This window comes from Anticarsia gemmatalis, chromosome 18 (genome assembly GCF_050436995.1).
Source record: "Anticarsia gemmatalis isolate Benzon Research Colony breed Stoneville strain chromosome 18, ilAntGemm2 primary, whole genome shotgun sequence".
Taxonomy (NCBI): domain Eukaryota; kingdom Metazoa; phylum Arthropoda; class Insecta; order Lepidoptera; family Erebidae; genus Anticarsia; species Anticarsia gemmatalis.
The window spans coordinates 6,729,224-6,750,489 of record NC_134762.1 but is presented as its reverse complement, the minus strand read 5'-3'; the positions used below and the strand labels follow the sequence as shown (position 1 = coordinate 6,750,489).

The 21,266-nt window shown below is 36.1% G+C and overlaps 4 protein-coding genes across 4 annotated transcripts; all 4 read right to left on the bottom strand.

Annotated features, from left to right (window-relative positions):
- Positions 1 to 2,548: 2,548 nt before the first annotated feature.
- On the bottom strand, positions 2,549 to 4,257 carry LOC142980557 (uncharacterized). The gene is made up of 2 exons (XM_076126007.1): positions 3,449 to 4,257; positions 2,549 to 3,134 (listed from the first exon to the last, which is right to left on the bottom strand). The coding sequence occupies exons 1-2, from the start codon at positions 4,244 to 4,246 to the stop codon at positions 2,682 to 2,684; spliced, it is 1,251 nt and encodes a 416-aa protein (XP_075982122.1). The 5' UTR covers positions 4,247 to 4,257; the 3' UTR covers positions 2,549 to 2,681.
- Positions 4,258 to 6,631: 2,374 nt separating this feature from the next.
- LOC142980514 (uncharacterized) lies at positions 6,632 to 8,525 on the bottom strand. The gene is made up of 2 exons (XM_076125946.1): positions 7,754 to 8,525; positions 6,632 to 7,121 (listed from the first exon to the last, which is right to left on the bottom strand). The coding sequence occupies exons 1-2, from the start codon at positions 8,324 to 8,326 to the stop codon at positions 6,669 to 6,671; spliced, it is 1,026 nt and encodes a 341-aa protein (XP_075982061.1). The 5' UTR covers positions 8,327 to 8,525; the 3' UTR covers positions 6,632 to 6,668.
- A 4,572-nt stretch (positions 8,526 to 13,097) lies between these two features.
- LOC142980513 (uncharacterized) lies at positions 13,098 to 15,247 on the bottom strand. Its single transcript, XM_076125945.1, has 2 exons — positions 14,441 to 15,247; positions 13,098 to 13,852 (listed from the first exon to the last, which is right to left on the bottom strand). The coding sequence occupies exons 1-2, from the start codon at positions 15,236 to 15,238 to the stop codon at positions 13,400 to 13,402; spliced, it is 1,251 nt and encodes a 416-aa protein (XP_075982060.1). The 5' UTR covers positions 15,239 to 15,247; the 3' UTR covers positions 13,098 to 13,399.
- Positions 15,248 to 17,544: 2,297 nt separating this feature from the next.
- LOC142980627 (uncharacterized) lies at positions 17,545 to 20,797 on the bottom strand. Its single transcript, XM_076126120.1, has 2 exons — positions 19,964 to 20,797; positions 17,545 to 18,332 (listed from the first exon to the last, which is right to left on the bottom strand). The coding sequence occupies exons 1-2, from the start codon at positions 20,759 to 20,761 to the stop codon at positions 17,880 to 17,882; spliced, it is 1,251 nt and encodes a 416-aa protein (XP_075982235.1). The 5' UTR covers positions 20,762 to 20,797; the 3' UTR covers positions 17,545 to 17,879.
- Positions 20,798 to 21,266: the final 469 nt, after the last annotated feature.

Sequence of the window (21,266 nt, the reverse complement as noted above, 5' to 3'; positions counted from 1 at the left end):
ACTTTATAAAAAAAATATTATTTTACTTTCTGGCCACTGCACATATAGCTTGCAGCTATATTTCAACACGCAATTTATTTTGGCGCGTGCTTCATGTCTTAATTTGTGGAATATACGTAACAAGTATATGATTATCCAAACAAAGCGATTTAATCGATAATGACTTCATATTGATCGATAATCTAAATGACGTTAAATACCCCGATTGAATAAATATGACTAACTGTGATGCGCTTTTAATATTTTACTTACAGATAACGATGACAATACAAATTTATAGTGACCAATGTCCATCATTATTATTTATGTATATGAATGTCCGTCTTAACACTTTCAATGTTAAACCACTTCGCAGAGTTTGATGCATTTTTTTATAGGTAGTAGTTTAGTTTCGACAAAGTTATAGGTAGTAGTTTCGCGCAGATCGATCTCTGAGGTTAAGCTATGCTTGCCGAGGTTGTCTGTCTGTGGATGGGTGACCATCTTATACATATCGAGTTTCTCCGTGTTTCGGAAGGCACGTTAAATTGTGGGTCCCGGCTGTCATTTTCAAAGATCTTTGACAGTCGTTAAAAGTAGTCAGAAGCTTGAAAGTCTGACAACCAGTCTTACCGAAGGTATCGTGTTATAACCCAGATATTGGGTTGTGGAGGTCAGATAGGCAGTCGCTCCATGTAAAACAATGGTATCCAGCTGCATCCGGTGAGACTGGAAGCCGACTCCAACATAGTTTGGAACAAAGGCTAAGCGAATATATATATACTTAAGCAATAATATCGACGACTGCATCGCTACAAAAAGTCGCTGAGGACGAGGGCCCTAACCACTGCGCCACGAAGACATTAGGTGCTTTTACACACACGCTCTTTCGCTCGTGAAACAACATAGAAAAGAACGCGCGCCGCGCTCATCTGTCAAGCCCGCGAAGAAAACGTGAGCTAAGAGCGCGCCGTCTGACAGATGAGCGCGACGCGCGCTATTTGCTGTGTGTAAATACACTTATTGGCATGTATTGTTAGTACTTGCCTGTCGCCCATAGCTAGTTGCGCTCACCGTTCGGTAACCGATCCGTGGGTTAAGCAAACCTTGGCGCGGTCATTCCATAGATGGGTGACCGCATAGTGGTATTTGAACTGGGCGTCTCTGGCTTCGGAGGGCACGTTAAAAGTCGGTCCCGGTCGTTCTTTTAAGACAACAGTCGTTAAGCCACGTCAAAGGCCTTCGGGCGGCTTGAACAACTCTGACACTAGGTTGGCCACTAACCATACGATGAGTGAGTGACTTGCCTGTATTGATAGGTTAATTCAAACAAAGTTTACGTGTGTCTAATATACATAAATAGACTGACTCTGATTGTCTACACTCCCAAAATAGGATCATTGTAGAAGTGCAGCCGTCACAACTAGAGACAGGTCTAATTATCACTATTGCCACGGCCGCGCAGACCCCCTTCACACATAGATCGGTAATTACCAAAACTACCAAATATGCAATTTTGTTAGTAGTTTTGCCCCATGTGTTGTTCGGTTGGATAAATAAAGAAGGGTATGAATAAATATAAAAATAGTAATAGGCACGGATAGTATCATTTATTTACAACTAGCTGACCCGCGCAACTTCGCTTGCGTCCAATAAGAGAGAATGGGTGACATTTTTCCCCGTTTTTGTAACATTCATTACTGGTACTCTGCTCCTTTTGGTCGTAGCGTGATGTTATATATTATAACCTATGTCCTTTCTCGGGTATCAAAATATCTCCATTCCAAATTTCATGCAAATTGGTTCAGTAGTTTAGGCGTGATTGAGTAGCAGACAGACAGACAGACAGAGTTACTTTTGCATTTATAATATTAGTATAGATTGAGAGAGAAGCACACCTTAGTGACGTTAAACAATTGCCGTGATTAGCGAATTGATATGCTTGATAATATTTAAGATCCTTTTGCATCCAGTGACGTGTGACGCGAGAGTCGCAATCATTTCTGAGCTCGGAAGAATGTGTTTGTGCCCTATTATTGTTTACAGCTCGTGAGAATAGTAATAGTTTGATATGAAATTATAGTATCTCCGATGAATAATAACAAAGAAATTACCGATAAACAGTAAAAACTTTTGGTTGGAAATCATAGAATTATTTTTCCCATCAAGCTTATTTAATAGACCCGTATTTTCTTACTACGAGCAAACATTTGAAAGGAAAAATGAGATATTTTTTTGATATTGGGTATGGTTTCATTGCCAGGAAAATGAGAGAAATATTTAATTGTTCAGTAAAATTTAAGAGGCAAGCTTTTTTTCTGGTTTTCTAACAAGGGGATGCCCCAAGGCCTTTGTAAATTTAGGAACAGATAGACCAAGCGGTTTGAACGGTCATAAATTGGATTTTTTTTCTAAGTATAGGTTCAGAACTATTTTATAGAATGCAAAGTGAGTTTAGATTTTCACAACTTTCATGTTTGCAGTGTTACAGATGGGGCTGTAGCGGGTTGATAGTATAAGAATCTCTAAATAAAACATTGATCATATTATATTTTTTTAATTTCTCCCATTTCATTTAAGTTTCATAAAAAACATATAGACAAATTATTTAAGTAAATAACATCTTGAACACACACCAATCACACGAATAAATAGATAGTTATTTAAATGGTGTAAAATATCAGCGGACTGTTATTAAAATCTTATAAAAGTCCAAAGTCACACAAAGTGGATATGTATCCAGAAACTCGTTTCTTAAAACGCTTTTTTGTAACTTCATCCAGATTCGCAACACCAAATTCTTCGGGTTTTTCAAATATAGCTTCGCTTTGCATAAGTTTTTGAACTTTTGCGGCATCTTCTGGACTTCTTATCAGTATATTGGATAAGAAGGCACATAATCCAAACATAAGTCTTCCATATCTCATCAAGTCAGCATCCATCCTGTCTCTAGAGTAGACTGAGTTTACTTTCAAGTCATAATGAGATAGTGACTTTTCTAGTTCTTCATGATAGTAGTCAAGCCATTCGATAAAGTGTTGTTTCCTGGTTTCGTGGTCAGTGCAGTTTAGGATCATGTACAAAAGGTCGCTTACTGGACTAGCGGTTCTTGATATTTGGTAGTCGATCAATATTGTATCAGCCAGTTTCTCATCCTGAAATTGATTAAAAGTTTTATAGAAACATTTACTCGTAGGTACATAAAACGATGCTTTCTTTTGTGGGATAAAGTAAAAACCAAAGAATTTGGTAACGCTACCATCTACTAGATGCATCATTCTTTTAATAATTTCCATCACCTAACCTTCTTATCAAAACTTATCTTTAAAAAAAACCGGGCAAGTGCGAGTTGGACTCGCGCTGGAAGGAACTGGAAGTAAGAGTTTTATCTAAAGCTAAGCCGGCAGGTATGTTAAAACCATGAATTCCTTGTTGAATATATAGATGGTAGAACAAAAACAATATTTACCTCAAATCTGAACATGACATTGTTCGTCCAACAATCACCTTGAACAATAACGCTGAACTTATTGTCCATGTCTTCTTTGCTTACATTAACCATGTGGTTGAGTGAGTCCATTATCTTATTCCCCGCTATATTAATCTGCTCTGGGTCTTCAAGAACTGACAGCACATTACTCTCTATTTCTATGAAGTACTGCTTCGATTCTTCTTTTTGAGCCATATCTAACCACGTGTCTGATAAAGTAGATTTATAACGATCAAACGTCCCTGGTTCTCTTTGCCTCAAAACATATGATAATGAATGGAAAATGGCAAAGCTCTTCAGGATAGAATAAATACAATCACTAGGGAGTGGTTCCATTCTATCCAACATTGTAAATCCCAATGGCTTCAAGTCTTCTAAAATAATAACCTCGTTAGGAGCCTCAGAAGAAGAACCGTAGCATTTTGGATATTTTATTTGTTCTTCTTCAGGAATGCCCGCCTCTTTTTGCATCTGTAAGAACTTGGGTAATACCTCCGTGTACATTATGTGTTCGTTTCTGAACATTACAGCAGTATTCATAGTTTCTCGCAAGAACTCTATGGGAGGTGCTAGTTTCGCAACCAATCTCAGACTTTCACTTTCGCCTTCTATGAGTATCCTCTTCACACTTGCTATGTAATTGTCGCCAGCTTGGCCAACAGGCTCGAATACAATCTTGCTATTTCCATGACCATGTTCTTGAATTACTTGATGGATGAATTTTAGCTGCCCTTCAGGCACATTTTCATAGTCACCCTCAAAATTGTACTGTGCCATGTTGAAACGATCCCTGCTAATGAACTAGCTAAAATCGTAATTCTCTTATAAATATAGCATAGATAGTAGTTTTATCGTCCTGATAGCTGAGGTAATAATATCTTTCTCTGTCGTAATATCGATCTCATGAAAAACGTAAATGTTACAGGAGAGCCAAACTTAGAAGACAATTTCACCAACTAAAGTACTCATAAATACCACAAGTAATTTATCTTCCTAGGATATATTGAAGTAATTCAATAACAAACACATTTATTTGTATTGTACATAATTATAGAATATCGATATGAATGTAGCGGTCCTATTTTTTGCACAATAGCGCAAAAAATCAAAAAATTACAAAGAATAGTCAAAAATTTGTATAATTACTGATTTTGGTTTTGTTTATTGAATTTGTTAGGTAATAAATGACAGGTGATATTTGAGCTTTTTGGCTCATCTGACAAAGGAATATTTTATTTTAGTTTTTAGGTATAACCATTTTTGCATGTTAATTTCTTATAAGCATTCAAGGCTGAGTAATATAGAGCTAATATATTTGGTTTATCTCATAAATCTTGTTATGAGCAAATTATGCGTTTGTGTAAGTAGGTTTAAATTTATGATAGGGTTGTTTTTGTTGTTTTTTTCCAGTTCTCTCTGAAACTTGGCTACACACCACCGCGTGACCATTTAACTGTGATCGGAAACATATTTATTTTGAACAGCCCAATGAAGACGCGTAAGCATGACAGAGCTTTAAACATGGATAATAAATAGATACCAATTTAGGTAATATAATCATAAAGGTATTTTTCTACAGCTAGGTATAGATAAGAATATAATGTACTTACTGCGTATTACAATTCAATTAATTTGTTATTTGCGATATGTTATTAAACAGTCATAGTTTTTTGGCACGCGTCGTCATGAACTGGGGGGTCTGATAACATGCGTTTATGACAAGATCGAAGCCTAAAACAATTAGTCCGCTCAAAGAATACTCCAAAACCGGGTGTGGAGTGCGTGAGAGGGATCCTAAGCAACTTCTTTAGAAATTGGTTCAGGATGCTTAGAGAATAAATATACTAAAAATCCCCGCCTTTAGGGGGCGCCGGTGTGGGGGGAGGGGTTAAAGTTCCCATTTTTTAGTTTTTTACTAATGTTTTTAAAACGGTTCGTCGTAGAGAAAAAGTGTTTGGTACATAATGAAAGATGATAAAACTTTCTACGACTTTTGTTAAGCACACTTTCCGAAATTCTCATCAATTAGAAAATCAATTAGAAATAGTTAAAATGAATGTTTTCAGATCATGAGTGAGTGCCATAAATGCGAAACTTTTCTTTCGCTTAACTTCGGAATTAAATGATCTACAGACTCGAAATTTTGGATTTTAATTATGTGGTTATTGCTAACTGAGTAACTAAAGTTTTTGCGTTCTGGTCTTATCCAGTGGTTCACAAATAGAGGCCACGCTGAAAAACATTTCGTCGCATTTTCAGGCCCGTATTTGAGAACCTATAAAATAACCGATAATAGTAAGAAGTCCCTTTATTATCGATTTTCATTACATTATCGATTTAGATCAAGATCTGTGGTTATAAATTTTACACAACTAGTATGTGTATAACTAGTATGAACAAGGATACGATTATTCAAACAAATTGTTTTCATCGATCTTTTTCATTGTTTGATAAACAACCTAATGATTTTAAATTTGATGATTAACAGTGATGCGTTTTAAGTCATTTTTCTTACAGATAACGATGACAAACCATATTTAAAGTGACCATACTACTAAGATTATAAATGCACTCTGTCTGTTACGCGTTCAAGATCATAAGCAGTCCACCGATCTTGATGTAAATAAATTAGTAAATAATAAATATAATTGGATAACAACAAACAATGCACCATTAAACAGTAAAAGCTTTTGGTTGAAATTATAGACTATTTTTTCCCATCAGGCTTAAGCAATACGAGCAAACATTTGAAAGGGTAAAATGATATTTTTTATTTCTGTGCCAGGAAAAGGAGTGAAACTTTTTTTCTGGTTTTCTAACAAGGGGAGGCACCAAAGCATTTGTAAATTTAGGAACAGATAAACTGGATTTTTTCTAAGTATAGGTTCAGAACTATTTTCTAAAACGCAAAGTGAGTTTAGTTTTTCACAACTTTCATGTTTGCAGTGTTACAAGTGGGCATGCGGGTCGATAATATAGGAATCTTGGATACAGGTGGCTTCTAAACACCGTAACACTAAATAAAGCATTGATCATATTTTATTTTATTTTTTTAATTTCTCTCATTTCATTTAAGTTTCATAGAAAACATATAGACAAATTATTTAAGTAAATTACATCTTGAACACACATCAGTCACACGAATAAATAGATAGTTATTTCAAAAGCTGTAAAATATCGGCGGTCTGTTATTAAAATCTTATAAAAGTCCAAAGTCACACAAAGTGGATATGTATCCAGAAACTCGTTTCCTAAAACGATTTTTTGTTTCTTCATCTAGATTCGCAACACTATATTCTTCGGGTTTCTCAAACATAGATTCGCTTTGCATAAGTTTTTGAACCTTTGCGGCATCTTCTGGACTTCTTATCAGTATATTCGATAAGAAGGCACATAATCCAAACATAAGTCTTCCATATCTCATCAAGTCAGCATCTATCCTGTCTCTAGAGTAGACTAAGTTTACTTTCAAGTCATAATGAAACAGTGACTTTTCTAGTTCTTCATGATAGTAGTCGAGCCATTCGGTAAAGTGTTGTTTTCTGGTTTCGTGGTCAGTGCAGTTAAGGATCATGTACAAAAGGTCGCATACTGGACTAGCGGTTCTTGATATTTGGTAGTCGATCAACATTGTATCAGCCAGTTTCTCATCCTGAAATTGATCAAAAGTTTTATAGAAACATTTACTCGTAGGTACCTAACACGATGCTTTGTTTCTGTGGGATAAAGTACAGACTAGTAGAATTTAGTAACTCTGCCATCTACTTGATGCATATTTATTTTAATGACTACCATCACGTAACTTTCTCATCGAAACTTATCTTTAAAAAAAACCGGGAAAATGCGAGTTGGCCTCGCTCACGATGTGGTCCGTACCATCATAATAAAAAAAAACAGACAGCGGAGGCTTAGTGATAGGGTCCCTTTTAACCCTTTGGGTACGGAACCCTAAAACTAAACGAATGTATGAAAAAAATCTGAACAAATTCAAAAGTCAATAATTAGAAAAATCTTATATCACAATACCAATATTTAAAAAGCAACTGAATTAATGATTCTGCTCGAACTCAAATTATAATTTGGTATTTGCTAGTTCTGATAAGCGTGGATTAAGATGCAAGCCAAATGGAAAATGTTTTCTTAAATTCACTTTACCACTCTGCCATTGAGTAAATGTAGTATTACAGATATATCTGAAAGTATGAGACTTAAAGCTAAGCCGCCTCATATGGTAAAACCATGAGTTTTTGAACACATCAATGGTAAATCAAAAACAATATTTACCTCAAATCTGAACATGACATTGTTCGTCCAACAATCACCTTGAACAATAACGCTGTACTTGTTCTCCATATCTTCTTTATTTATATTAATCATGTTGTTGAGTGAGTCAATTATCTTATTCCTCGCTATATTAATCTGCTCTGGGTCTTCAAGAATTGACAGTATATTACTCTCTATTTCTACGAAATATTGCTTCGACTCTTCCTGTCGAGCCATATCTAACAAGGTGTTTGTTAAACTTGATTTATAACGATCAAATGTCCCTGGCTCTCTTTGCCTCAAAACATATGATAATGAATGGTAAATGGCAAAACTCTTCAGGATAGAATAAATACAATCATTAGGGAGAGGTTCCATTCTATCCAACATTGTAAATCCTAATGGCTTCAAGTCTTCTAAAATAATGACCTCGTTACGAGCCTCGGAAGAAGAACCGTAGCATTTTGGATATTTAATTAGCTCTTCTTCAGGAATGCCTGCCTCTTTTTGCATCTGTAAGAACTTGGGTAATACCTCCGTGTACATTATGTGTTCGTTTCTGAACAGTACTTCAGTATTCATAGTTTGACCCATTATATATACAGGGGGTGCTAGTTTTGCAAACAATCTCAGACTTCCATTTTTGCCGTCTACGAGTATCCTTTTCACACTTGCTCCATAATTGTCGCCAGCTTGACCAACGGGCTCAAAAACAATCTTGCTGTTTTCATGGCCATGTTTTTTAATTACTTGATGGATGAATTTTAACTGCCCTTCAAGCACATTTTCATAGTCACCCTCAAAATTGTACTGTGCCATGTTGAAACGATCTCTGCTAATGAACTAGCTAAACTCGTAATTCTCTTATAAATATAGCATAGATAATAGTTTTATCGTCATGATAGCTAAGATAATAATATTTTTCTCTGTCGTAATATCGATCTCATGAAAAACGTAAATGTTACAGGAGAGCCAAACTTAGAAAACAATTTCACCAACTAAAGTACTCATAAATACCACAAGTAATTTATCTTCCTAGGATATATTGAAGTAATTCAATAACAAACACATTTATTTGTATTGTACATAATTATAGAATATCGATATGAATGTAGCGGTCCTATTTTTTGCACAATAGCGGCAAAAATCGAAAAATTACAAAGAATAGTCAAAAATTTGTATAATTAGTGATTTTGGTTTTGTTTATTAAATTTGTTAGGTAATAAATGACAGGTGATATTTGAGCTTTCTGGCTCATCTGACAGTGGAATATTTTATTTTTGTTTTTAGGTATAACTATTTTTGCATGTTAATTTCTAATAAACATTCAAGGCTTAGTAATATGGAGCTAATTAATATATTTGGTTTATCTCACAAATCTTGTTATGAGCAAATTATGTGTTTGTGTAAGTAGGTTTAAATTTACAATAGGGTCAAATGTGGCTTTAATTGATTCTTATATAAAATAACACGGTGTTTTTCTCCAGTTCTCTCTGAAACTTGGCTACACACCACCGCGTGACCATTTAACTGTGATCAGAAACATATTTATTTTGAACGGCCCAATAAAGATGCGTAAGCATGACAGAGCTTTAACCATGAGTAATAAATATTTACCAATATAGGTAATATAAACAAAAAGGTATTTATCTACAGCTAGGTATAGATAACGATATAATGTACTTACTGCGTATTACAATTCAATTAATTTGTTATATCCGATATGTTATTGAATAGTCATAATTTTTTCGCACGCTTCGTCATGAACTGGGGGGTCTCATAACATGCGCTTATGACAAAATCTAAGCCTAAAACAATAGTTTTCGATCATTTAGGCTAGCTGGGCTTAGCCGTAAAACCGAATATATGTAGACGAATGTTCGGGAAAGAATGATGCTCGGCATCGCCGCGCCTGAATGTTAACATCGAATTGTGACGCTCGGATCCGAAACAACTACCCGATCGACACAAGCAAAACCAGTGCAGTAATTACTTCTTTAGGTTTTGTTGTTCCATAAAAATTGCAGAACTGATCGTGCCGAATCGAATACGTGTATAGCAAGCCTGGTTGTCGAACGGTTGTAAAGATGTTTGCTGAAATTGTAGGCATTATAAAACAAACTAGCTGACCCGCGCAACTTCGCTTGCGTCACATAAGAGAGAATGATGATGAATGAATTTTCCCCGTTTTTGCGACATTTTTCACTGGTACTCTGCTCCTATTGGTAGTAGCGTGATGATATATAGTCTATAACCTTCCTCGATAAATGGACTATCTAACACTGAAAGAATTTTTCAAATCGGACCCGTAGTTCCTGAGATTAGCGCGTTCAAACAAACAAACAAACAAACAAACAAACAAACAATCAAACAATCAAACAATCAAACAATCAAACAATCAAACAATCAAACAATCAAACAATCAAACGATCAAACTCTTCAGCTTTATAATATTAGTATAGATTACTAAGCATCTGATCCATGTTATTAAAAAACGCGCTTAAGATGCAATGAACAATTATGCAATTAATGTAGGATGACAAGTAAAAAGGACACAATACATCTCCCACTGGCTAATAATTCGTGGTAAAATGGTCCGGTGATAGAAGTTGTATGTTGAAAAAGCTCCTAACTAGGAGAAACTTCCGATATATACAAACATTATACCACGGTAAATAACCGTCCTGTAGCGCGATTTTACACAGTTAGTACTTTCGAGTACCGAGAGGTTGACATTTGAAATGTACTATAAAAATAGTTCCTACGGCGCCCGCTAGAGGCGCTGATCACATTTTTTTACACTATTTGTCGATAGCCGATAATAGTAGTGCCCTATATTATCGACTAGCTGATCCGCGCAACTTCGCTTTCATCACATAAGGAGGAATGCGTCAAAATTTTCCCCGTTTTTGTAACATTTCTTACCGGTACTCTGCTCCTATCAGTTGTAGCGTAATGATATATAGCTTATAGCCTTCCTCAATAAATGAGCTATCTAACATTGAAAGAATTTTTCAAATCGGACCAGAAGTTGCTGAGATTAGCGCGTTCACACAAACAAACAAGGAAACTCTTCAGCTTTATAATATTAGATAAACTCATTTTAGATCAAGACCTGTGATTACAGATTAGATTTCTAAATTGAAAGCTAATTTTACAAAACTAGTATGTGCATGATATGAACAAGGATACGATTGTCCAAACAAATTGTTTTCATCAATCATTTTCATTGTTTCTCGATAAACGATCTAAATGATTTTAAATTTGATGAATAACAGTGACGCGTTTTAAGTCATTTTTCTTACAGATAACGATGACAAAACATATCTAAAGTGATCATACTACTAAGATTATAAATGCAGTCTGTCTGTTAACTGCTTGACAGCTGACCGTACGATGAATATATATAAGTAACAAGCGTTCCACCCGTGGATTAGGCCGCGTGGAATTACAACCCCTTCTGGGTGATATTTCCAAAAATCTTCTCTTAGTGCTTTCCTTAGTGCTTAGTCCTTAGTGCTCCACAGAAAATACATGCGAAGTTCAGATTCTTACGTTCAAAAGTTTGACTGCCGTTGTCTGTCAGTCAGTAACAGAAGAGTTTTATATAATATATAGATTGTGGAGCTCAAAGACTGTTAGCTTTAACAGTTAGTCACAGGAAGACACGGGCTAACTTGGAAAATCTAACTAAAATTATTAGGTTTTAACATTATCATCTTCAAGGGCTTAGACTACTTTTTATCTAGAATGATAAGAAGCGGGGGTCGGTTAGTTTTGCATAAAACGACACTTGCCTAATTTAATCGTTTAGTCCTATGAGTGTAGAAATAGGCTTTGAACGTTCTGCGTAGTGCCTTTTCGACCGATATTCGTATATCAGTTGCGTCTGTGAAAGTTGCTATGTGTTTTTTACCTACTTTATATAATCCTGAAGAAGTTAATTGAGTTAAAAAAGACAAATCCAGCTCTAAGAATTGCTCCTGTGCCGCAGGGACTCTTACAAACAACAGACACAAAGCACAACCAGACTCGAAACAATAATTTGTGGATCGCACAAATAATTGTTTCGTGTGAGAATTGAGCTCCTTACCTCCCGACGCAATGGTAGCGGCGTGGTGACCTAAACCACTGCACCAAGGAGGAAGTCAGAAGTCAAGGTCCTATTCACCATTCTTGCCTGGCTCTTTGACAACCAAACTTCGTTTTGAGCAAATCAATGCAGCCAGGAAACTTGCTTATTGTTGTCATCGTAAGTGTAGACAAATATTGGCTTCGGACAGTTTCTTTATGTCATTTCTAGTCATTTAGGCGTCTCTCTTCATAAACCTTTGAAGAATTGTGTATTCTGGTCTAGCACCCTTTTGGTCTTTAAAGTGATAATTAAATCCAGTTGTCGAGAATAAATATTACAAGCTGATACGTGACGTTTCTAAACGTCCTTGTAGTGTAGGTGTTGCCCAACCGGTATACGTTTGAACTATCTCACATTACGTAGGATCGGTACATCATATTGTCTTTTTTCTCCATTCTTATCTATTAGTCAAAATAATCAAAACCATCAAATAATTTATTTTCACGACATTGAATAATATTTTTTTTAGTATTTCATTAATCCATTCTTGGAAAAAGCTGACTTAGTGGGAGGCTTATTCGCATAGTGGACTTTTTGTAGGAGTCTCTCTTCTCTTATCATATGGTTAGTGGTCAACCTAGTGTCAAAGTTGCTCAAGCCGCCCGAAAGGCCTTTGACATGGCTTAACGACTGTTATCTTAGTAGACAACAACCGGGACCGGTTTTTTACGTGCCCTTCGAAGCATTGAGACGCCCCGCCTAAATACCACTACGCGGTCACCCATCTATAGAAAACCGCGCCAACGGTTGCTTCACCCACAGATCGTTGTCAGACCGGTGAGCGATCAGGCGCAATACTAACAACTAAGCGATTGCACTTTGGCCTGCGCCCAGGGACGCCGGCTGATTAAACCCCTGTCATCTTGAGGCATGTAAGTTTAAAACTACCCGCGATTTAATGCGGTTGGAAATATTTTAAAATGTATTTTATCGCATGTTACTCAGATTGTAAGGTATATTTTACGTGCCAAAAGTTATCAAATATCATGAATCATAGATTAAAATAAAGCATTGCAGCATTGGTCAGAAACAATGTAAACAATATTTAATTCGTACTATACGTATTTTTTTAATACACCTCCCAAATAAGTTTGATACATTTTTGATAATATAGGGAAAGGGGTGTACATGCATCCACTCCCTAATTCAGTGTGAGAAATTGGCTTCAAAATATGAAATAAATTTTATTATACTATTCATCGTAACATTATTCAAAATACGATTGCTCAAACGAATGACAGAATAAACAAATAAATTATACAAGGTGACACATCTTAAGTTTTAAAGTAAATTAAATTAACACTAATCACACAAATTCATAAATAATATAATTACTTCAAATCGTCGTTTAAGATCTATCACCACGTAAGTTAGTTTATGGCACTTTTGACATTTTGATGTCATTGGCTAGAGAATCGAAAAACGAAATTGAAAGTGCTCTCTCCTGAAAAGTTGCTAAAAATGACTTACGTGGTGATGGAACTTAAATGACGAAATGCCATTAAAATATCGGTGATATTATTATAAACCGTCTACAGAAGTCCAAAGTCTATTAAAGAAGATAGGTATCCAGATATTCGTTCACGAAAACGTTTCTTTGACTCTGCATCCAAGCTTGCTACACCGAGTTCCTCAGCTTTGTCGAAGAAGTTCTCGCCATGCATAATCTTTTGAATTTTCGCGGCATCTTCTGGTTTCCTGATCAGCATGCTCGCCAAAAAGGCACATAATCCAAACATGAGTTTTCCGTATCTCATCAAGTCAGCGTCAAGCCTGTCTCTAGGATAGACAAAGTTTACTTTCAATCCATAATGGGATAGTGACTTTTCTAGTTCTTCGTGATAGTAGTCGATCCATCTGATAAAGTGCTGTTTTCTGGTGTCGTAGTCAACGCAGTTTAGGATCATGTACAAGAGATCGTAAGCTGGGCTGGCGTTTCTCGATGCCTGGTAGTCGATCAGGATTGTATCTGCCAGTTTATCTTCCTGTAAATCGATATAATTCATCAATATACATTAACTTAAAGGTTAACACGATGCCTTGTTACTGGAAATTGGCAGAGATTTAAGTACACACCATTTTTTCTTAATGATTTTAAACATTCATTAACGGTAAATAAGGATTGTCACGGGAATCGAACTCCAAAAGAACTCTGCACGGCAGCTGCACATTTTACCGACTGCGCCGCGAAGGCAGTTGTATCGAGAAATAGCTTAGTGCCTAAAGAGTGTTCACTTATCAACTATAGGTAATTCTTCTAGTTAATCACAGAGTTAAAGTTTTGTAATTGCTTGTAGGAATATGCGTGGATAAAGATGCAAGCGAAATAACGACAGAATTTTTGAAAAGATGCGACGCCTTGTTTTGCTTTTACGTCATTTTTGTCAAACTTAAATAGCTTATTATTTTTTTAACATTGTCAATTTCTGTAATAACATCTAGGTAGAATTAAGCTGGTGGGACTGACAGACATAGGAAAATGATTACAGTTTCTTATTAAAGATAGACGTCTTAATACTCTACAAAAGCATGGTTAATATAGGTACTTAAATAGAAAACCAATCAATATTTACCTCAAATCTGAACATGACATTGTTCGTCCAACAATCACCTTGAACAATAACGCTGTACTTGTTCTCTCGGTCAGCTTTATATATCTTCTTCATTTGATTGATGGTGTCGGAAATCTTATTCCTCGCTATATTTATGTGATCTGGGTCTTCAAGAACTGATAGCACGTTACTCTCAATTCCTAAGAAGTAAAACTTCGTAGCTTCATTTTTAGACATGTCTGCCCACATGTCAAATAAATTTGTTTTGTAACGGTCGAATGTTTCTGGCTCCCTTTGCTTCAAAACAAATGATAGTGCATGGAAAGCGGCAAAGCTCTTCAAGATAGCATGCATGCAATCGTTAGGGAGTGGTTTAAATCTATCCAGCATTATAAAGCCCAATGGCTTCAAGTCCTCTAAAAGAATGACTTCGTTAGGTGCCTCAGCAGAATATCCGTAGCATTTTGGATATTTTATTAGTTCTTCTTCGGGGATGCCTGCTTTTCTTTGCATGTGTACAAATTTGGGTAATAGATCCGTGTAGATTATGACTTCGTTGCTAAACAGTACATCAGACCTCATAGTTTGACGAACGATTTCATTAGAAGGTGCTAGTTTCGCGACGATTCTCAGACTTCCATTTTCTCCGTCTACGAGTATCCTCTTCACACTTGCTACAAAATTGTCACCAGCTTGACCAACAGGCTCAAAAACAATCTTACTCTTTTCATGGCCGAGATTTTTGAGTATTTGATGAATAGCTTTTAATTGTCCTTCAGGTACATTGCTATAGTCGCCCTCGAAATTGTATTGTGCCATGTTGAACGATCACTGTAAGTGGACTAGCTTAGATAGTAATTTTCTTTTAAATATATAGGGTTTTATCATCCTGATAGCTGAGTCAATGATATTTGTTTCTGTTGTAATATCAATTAAATAGCGATCAGAAACGCACAAAATTTTAAAAGTAATTCGACGACAGGCGGTTGTTTAAATTAGTCACGTGAATAGAACTGGAACTTGAGAGATGTGTTAGCATGACAGAGCCGAAATGAAGGATAATAAATACCAATGCAAGTACGTAAACATTTCATCATAGGTATTATCTACGGTCAGATTGTAATGTATTTACATTTTCGGGTTTTCCAACAATGAAAAGTGCAATTCAGGTTAATGACATCAAGCGCTAAGTAAACTATCGAGTTAGGATAACAAGTACAGAGGATCCATTCCCTACTACGAATAACAACAATTACCGTTTAATTTCCGATAACTGAAGTGATCTGCTCCTAAGGCATTTCGAGAAAATAAATTTTAGAAGTGAATGAACTCTCCTTTTAAAGATATCATTCTCATTTTAATGACAACATTTCAGAATTACAATACTCAAGGTAATGCTTTGCACTAAAATTCTCTTTTTTATTAGCATTTTATGTGTCTCACCGTTTTCAAACCTGCCTGTGCTGTGCCCTACTCCGCCACGATGGACCTGCAAATGCCGTTAAATTATCATGCCACCACCGGCGTTAACCTTATGATTAATAAATATGTATATGTAAATTATAACCTCAAGAAACGTTTGTTTGGCCAAATGGGATAATCTTACGTGTTGACGATGAAAGTTGCAATTTGGCATTATTTTCTCGTTTAGTAAGGCTACTTTTTATCTAGGAAACCTCGTGATTGATAAGGAGCGGGGGTCGGTTGGTTAATGCATAAAATGACTTTTGCCTAATTTACTCGTTTAGTCACCCTTAGTGCAGAAGCGGGGCTTAAACGTTTTGTGTTTTCGTTAATATAGGCGATAGTTTTATTGACAGTTGGATATATAACTAAGTCGTTGCTTAGTTCAATTCAACATTGCTCATCGTGTGTTCAAAATATTTACGTAGGTATACTCTCTTTTTCCAGTATGATGGCCTATACTCCGATAATGGGAGCAATGTAGGAGCGAAGCCGGCACAACTGGAGACAGTATCAACAGAGTACAGCTTTGGACCTTAGCCTACACCCCAGACAAAATGGCCGAATACCTTCATCTCGAGACAGGTAACTATAAAATTAATAAATAATAATAAATTTACCCCATTACTGTCCCACTGCTGGGCAAGGGTCTCTTCCCGTAATGAGGGAAGGGTTAGGCCTTGAGTCCACCACGCTGGCCAAGTGCGGGTTGGGGACTTTGCATGCCCTCAATAAATGTGTTAAACAAATTTTAAGCATGCGAGCTTTCCTATAACTATAAAATTACTTTCTATAAATTCTTTCACTTCCGTCGTCGAAGCGAGACAGATAGCGTATTAACAAAGAATAAATGAGAGGAATGTTTACAATGATAGAAAACCAACTATAGTGACATCATACAGTTGCTTCGATTACATACTACAGCTAAATACTTGCATGCACCTAGAGCGTGCATGCATTTAGCGATATTATTGCATGAGTAAATATTCTTCTTATTAAACAGTTTTCTATACTAATATTATAAAGGTGAAGAGTTTGTTTGTTTGTTTGAACGCGCTAATCTCAGGAACTACTGGTCCTATTTGAAAAATTATTTCACTGTTTGATAGCCCATTTATTGAGGAAGGCTATATATAGGCTATATAACATCACGCTACAACCAATAGGAGCAGAGTACTAGTAACAAGGGTTACAAAAACTGGGAAAAAAATCACCTATTCTCTCTTATGTGACGCAAGCGAAGTTGTGCGGGTTTATAATACAGTAAATTTGCAGTTAATGTGGTAAAGCGCCTTCTGTAATATTTTGAGCAGTATTACAAAGTTAGAATTTAAATACATAACCATCTTATATTACATACAATTTTTTTAGTATTTATCGTACTAATATGAGCTGAGCTGGTTTGATATTTACATCATATGATTTTACGTATTATTTTCTGCGAGTGACTTCACGTGCATGATAAAACAAAATTCAGGGATGTGATGTATCGCAATTACTTAAAAAATACTATAACAAGACCGCGCCAGGGTTTGCTTAACCCATAGATCGATTATTTATCAACCAGTGAGAGCAACTGTCTATGAGTGCCTTATCGTAAATAATATACATTGGTAAGAAATATTGTAAAAAAATCTTTAATCATATTATGTACATTTATATTATTCTTCTCCGCTAAACTAACAATTATAATATAATATATAATCAATCCTAAATCAACAATTATATTAATATCTTGAACAATTTAGGGCACCTTAAATATCATTTTGATTTGGAACAAGACTAAGGATGTGTTGAAAGTATTTAGTCATATTTTATATCATAGCTCCTCATAAAAACTTATTAAAACGTAATGTAACAAAATGACTGCATAAACCAAAGTGGCACAATCTTTATTATTAAAGTAAATTATATCTTGGATTCGCACCAATCACACAAATAAATAAATAGTTACTATAAAAGTAATTACATCGGTGGGACTGTTATTACAAAATGTCTATAGAAGTCCAAACTCTTGCAAAGTGGATATAATTCCGGAAATTCGATTCTTAAAGCGGTTTCTTGAATCAACATCAAGATTTCCTACCCCGAATTCTTCGGGTCTATCGAAGACATCTTCGCTTTTCATAAGTTCTTGAACCTTTGCGGCATCTTCTGGTTTCCTAATCAGCATGTTTGCCAAGAAGACGCATAATCCAAACATGAGTCTTCCGTATCTCATTAAATCAGTGTCTAGCCTGTCCCTGGGGTAGACAAAGTTAACTTTCAATCCGTGATAAGATAGTGACTTTTCTAGTTCTTCGTGGTAGTAGTCGATCCATTCATTGAAGTGCTTTTTCCTAGTTTCGTGGTCAGTGCAGTTCAAGATCATGTAGAAGAGGTCGTATGCTGGACTGGCGTTTCTTGAGAGCTGGTAGTCGATCAATATTGTGTCTGCTAGCTTTTCATCCTGAAATTGATATGAAAATTATCAATATACATAAACTCACCCTTAGGTACTTAAAATGAAGCCTTGTTCCTATGGGAGCAGGCGCAGACTAAACCACATGATTTTTTATGGTTTAGTTACAGATTTTTTCAACATCAAATTACACTATTGCAATAAAGTTTTCGTCCTACGTATTATTGGACGATCAAAATAAATTAAGTGGCTAAGTGCTCATTCACGTTGACTCGCGGGCGCGGTGGCGGGCGCGGTCGCGAAATATCAAACATATGGCGATGTACCGAAGTGTTCACGTACAAACCGTTCGCGCGGTCTAAGTCGCGGGCGAGCTAGCGGCGTCGCGCGCGGCCCGCGTGGCGCGCTCGCGCCAATATCAAACAAGTGAAGATGTTCGTGTGTGTTCACGTCGAACTAGCGGTGGCGGGCGCGATGTCAAGTAAGATCAACCAGTTTGAGCCAGTTTGAGCCAAACGCCCGCCTGGCGGCCAACGTGAACACAAATCGCCACGTCCCCGCGACCGCGCCCGCCACCGCGCCCGCGAGTTCCAACGTGAACAAGCACTTAAATATAATTTCTATTAATTAATTATTCTGTTTAAGCACTAAAGGTTTTTTTATAAGAACTTTGTGTCAGAGGTTTCATTTTGAGATTTGAATCCTAACTAAATCGAATTTGACGATTCTTGTAAGAGTATGTCTATCAACTTGCTTTTACATAATTTAGTAATAAAGTATAAAGAACGACGGCAAACAAAACACGTTGCATAGTATCATAACAATTCTTTACAGGTGGATACACAATTATCTGATACGATTATCTTAGGATTTACCGATTATTTGTCAATTAATATTGATAAAGCCGGTTTCCAGTTCTCGGTTACGTTCATTATCGTGTGCAGTTGTCCTATCTTATCTCTCGCGATGTTTATAAAGACCGTTACTATATAATTATAGTGACGATGAATCATACGCTACGTTCTATTGTGTGGATTAAAATTTGTTATGTAAATGGAAAAAACATTATTCAGTTGATGATTGGTAGAAAAATAATAGTAAAAAGCGGCTAAGCCAATGATTCTGGTCCAACTCAGATTATCATTTGGTTATTGCTAGTTTAGATAAAGTGGATTAAAAAGCAAGCCAAATGGAATATACTAGAAGATCAGGCACAATACGTATGAAGAAAACACGATACGCAGGCAATGCCACTCCTTGTTTTGGCTTACCGTATCTTTGGTTTCGAGATTCCGTAGGTAGGAGCTTTTTGTTTGTATGTTATGAAAAATGACCTTTACCATTTTCCAGTGCTATCATATTATTTCCTATCTAAGGGACTGACCCATCACTATGAGACGAACGAGATAAATGAATCTAAATGTGTTTTTTTAAGTAAAGAGATAGATAGCTCATTGTTAAAGTAGCGATATGTCTTTAAGATATGTTTTCCTCTTTGTCATTGGCATTCAAATAATTTTATTTCTACGAGTTATTTTATTACTAGGATGTACTGCTGTCACTATGCGACTAGGTCTAAAACTTTTGAAGTTAAGCAAGTGGGACTCACAGACATGACAAAAGATCTTTTTCTTCAACACCCAACAAATAAATTTATAGAATACTGAAATAATATTTACCTCAAATCTGAACATGACATTGTTCGTCCAACAATCTCCTTGAACAATTACACTGTACTTGTTGTCCATGTCAGTTTTCCGTATTTTTTTCATTTGGTTGATGGCGTCAGATATCTTATGCCTCGCTACATTAATGTGGTCTGGATCATCAAGAACTGCAAGTACGTCATTCTCAACTGCTAAGAAGTACTGCTTCGTCTCTTCATTCTCAATCATTGTTGCCCACATGTCGGATAAAATTGACTTATAACGGTCAAATGTAGCTGGTTCCTTTTGCCTCAACACAAACGATAGGGAATGAAAAGCTGCAAATCTTTTCAAGATAGCATAAATACAGTCGCTGGGGAGTATTTCAAATCTATCCAGCATTGTAAAGCCTAATGGTTTCAAGTCTTCTAAAATAATGACTTCGTTGGGGGCCTCAGAAGAAGATCCGTAGCATTTTGGAAACTTAATTAGTTCTTCTTCAGGTACGCCTGCCTTCTTTTGTAGATGTAGGTACTTGGGTAATAATTCCGTGTATAATATGTGTTCGTTTCTGAACAGTACTTCAGTATTCATAGTTTGACGCAAGAATTCTATAGGGGGTGCTAATTTTGCAATCAATCTCAGACTTCCATTTTCGCCGTCTACGAGTATCCTCTTCACACTAGCTACATAATTGTCACCGGCTTTTCCAACAGGCTCGAATACAATCTTGCTGTTTTCATGGCCATGTTCTTGAATTACTTGATGGATAAATTTCAATTGCCCTTCAGGCACATTTTCATAGTCACCCTCAAAATTGTACTGTGCCATGTTGTAACGATTACTGCTAATAGACTAACTTAGATCGTTATTCTCTTGTAAATATATAGGTAGTAATTTTATCTTCCTGATAGCTGAGTTAATAATGTTTGTCTCTGCCGTCATACTATTAACGATTAGATTGTGATCAGGAACATACATATATCTATATTTTTTAAGGTTTTACGAAGACAGATGGTTCTGAAATTAGTCATATGAATCATAAAAGCTAGAACAAGACCGTTGAGTTAAGATGACAGAGCTGAAATTATGGATACTTAATACTAAATTAAGTATTTCTGCCATAAAGGACAATGGGCAAAATGGGCATGGACGACCCTCTCATATTTATACCAACAGATACGAAATTAGTACCAGCGCGTGCTTAAAGTTTTTACTAACTAACGCTTATGCATATTTCGCTTAAATTGCGTCGCGACATATTAATCGGAATCTATACTATGGTAAAATTGTAACATAGTAAAGTGTAAGATTTGAAATGATGCTCAATATAATT

Coding starts and splice junctions, on each gene's coding strand:
- LOC142980627 (XM_076126120.1), bottom strand. CDS start 20,761: ATGGCACAGTACAATTTTGAGGGTGACTATGAAAATGTGCCTGAAGGG. Junction 18,333..19,963: donor ATGTCATGTTCAGATTTGAG/GTAAATATTATT, acceptor TATCAATTTCAG/GATGAAAAGCTAGCAGACAC.
- LOC142980514 (XM_076125946.1), bottom strand. CDS start 8,326: ATGGGTCAAACTATGAATACTGAAGTACTGTTCAGAAACGAACACATA. Junction 7,122..7,753: donor ATGTCATGTTCAGATTTGAG/GTAAATATTGTT, acceptor GATCAATTTCAG/GATGAGAAACTGGCTGATAC.
- LOC142980557 (XM_076126007.1), bottom strand. CDS start 4,246: ATGGCACAGTACAATTTTGAGGGTGACTATGAAAATGTGCCTGAAGGG. Junction 3,135..3,448: donor ATGTCATGTTCAGATTTGAG/GTAAATATTGTT, acceptor AATCAATTTCAG/GATGAGAAACTGGCTGATAC.
- LOC142980513 (XM_076125945.1), bottom strand. CDS start 15,238: ATGGCACAATACAATTTCGAGGGCGACTATAGCAATGTACCTGAAGGA. Junction 13,853..14,440: donor ATGTCATGTTCAGATTTGAG/GTAAATATTGAT, acceptor ATCGATTTACAG/GAAGATAAACTGGCAGATAC.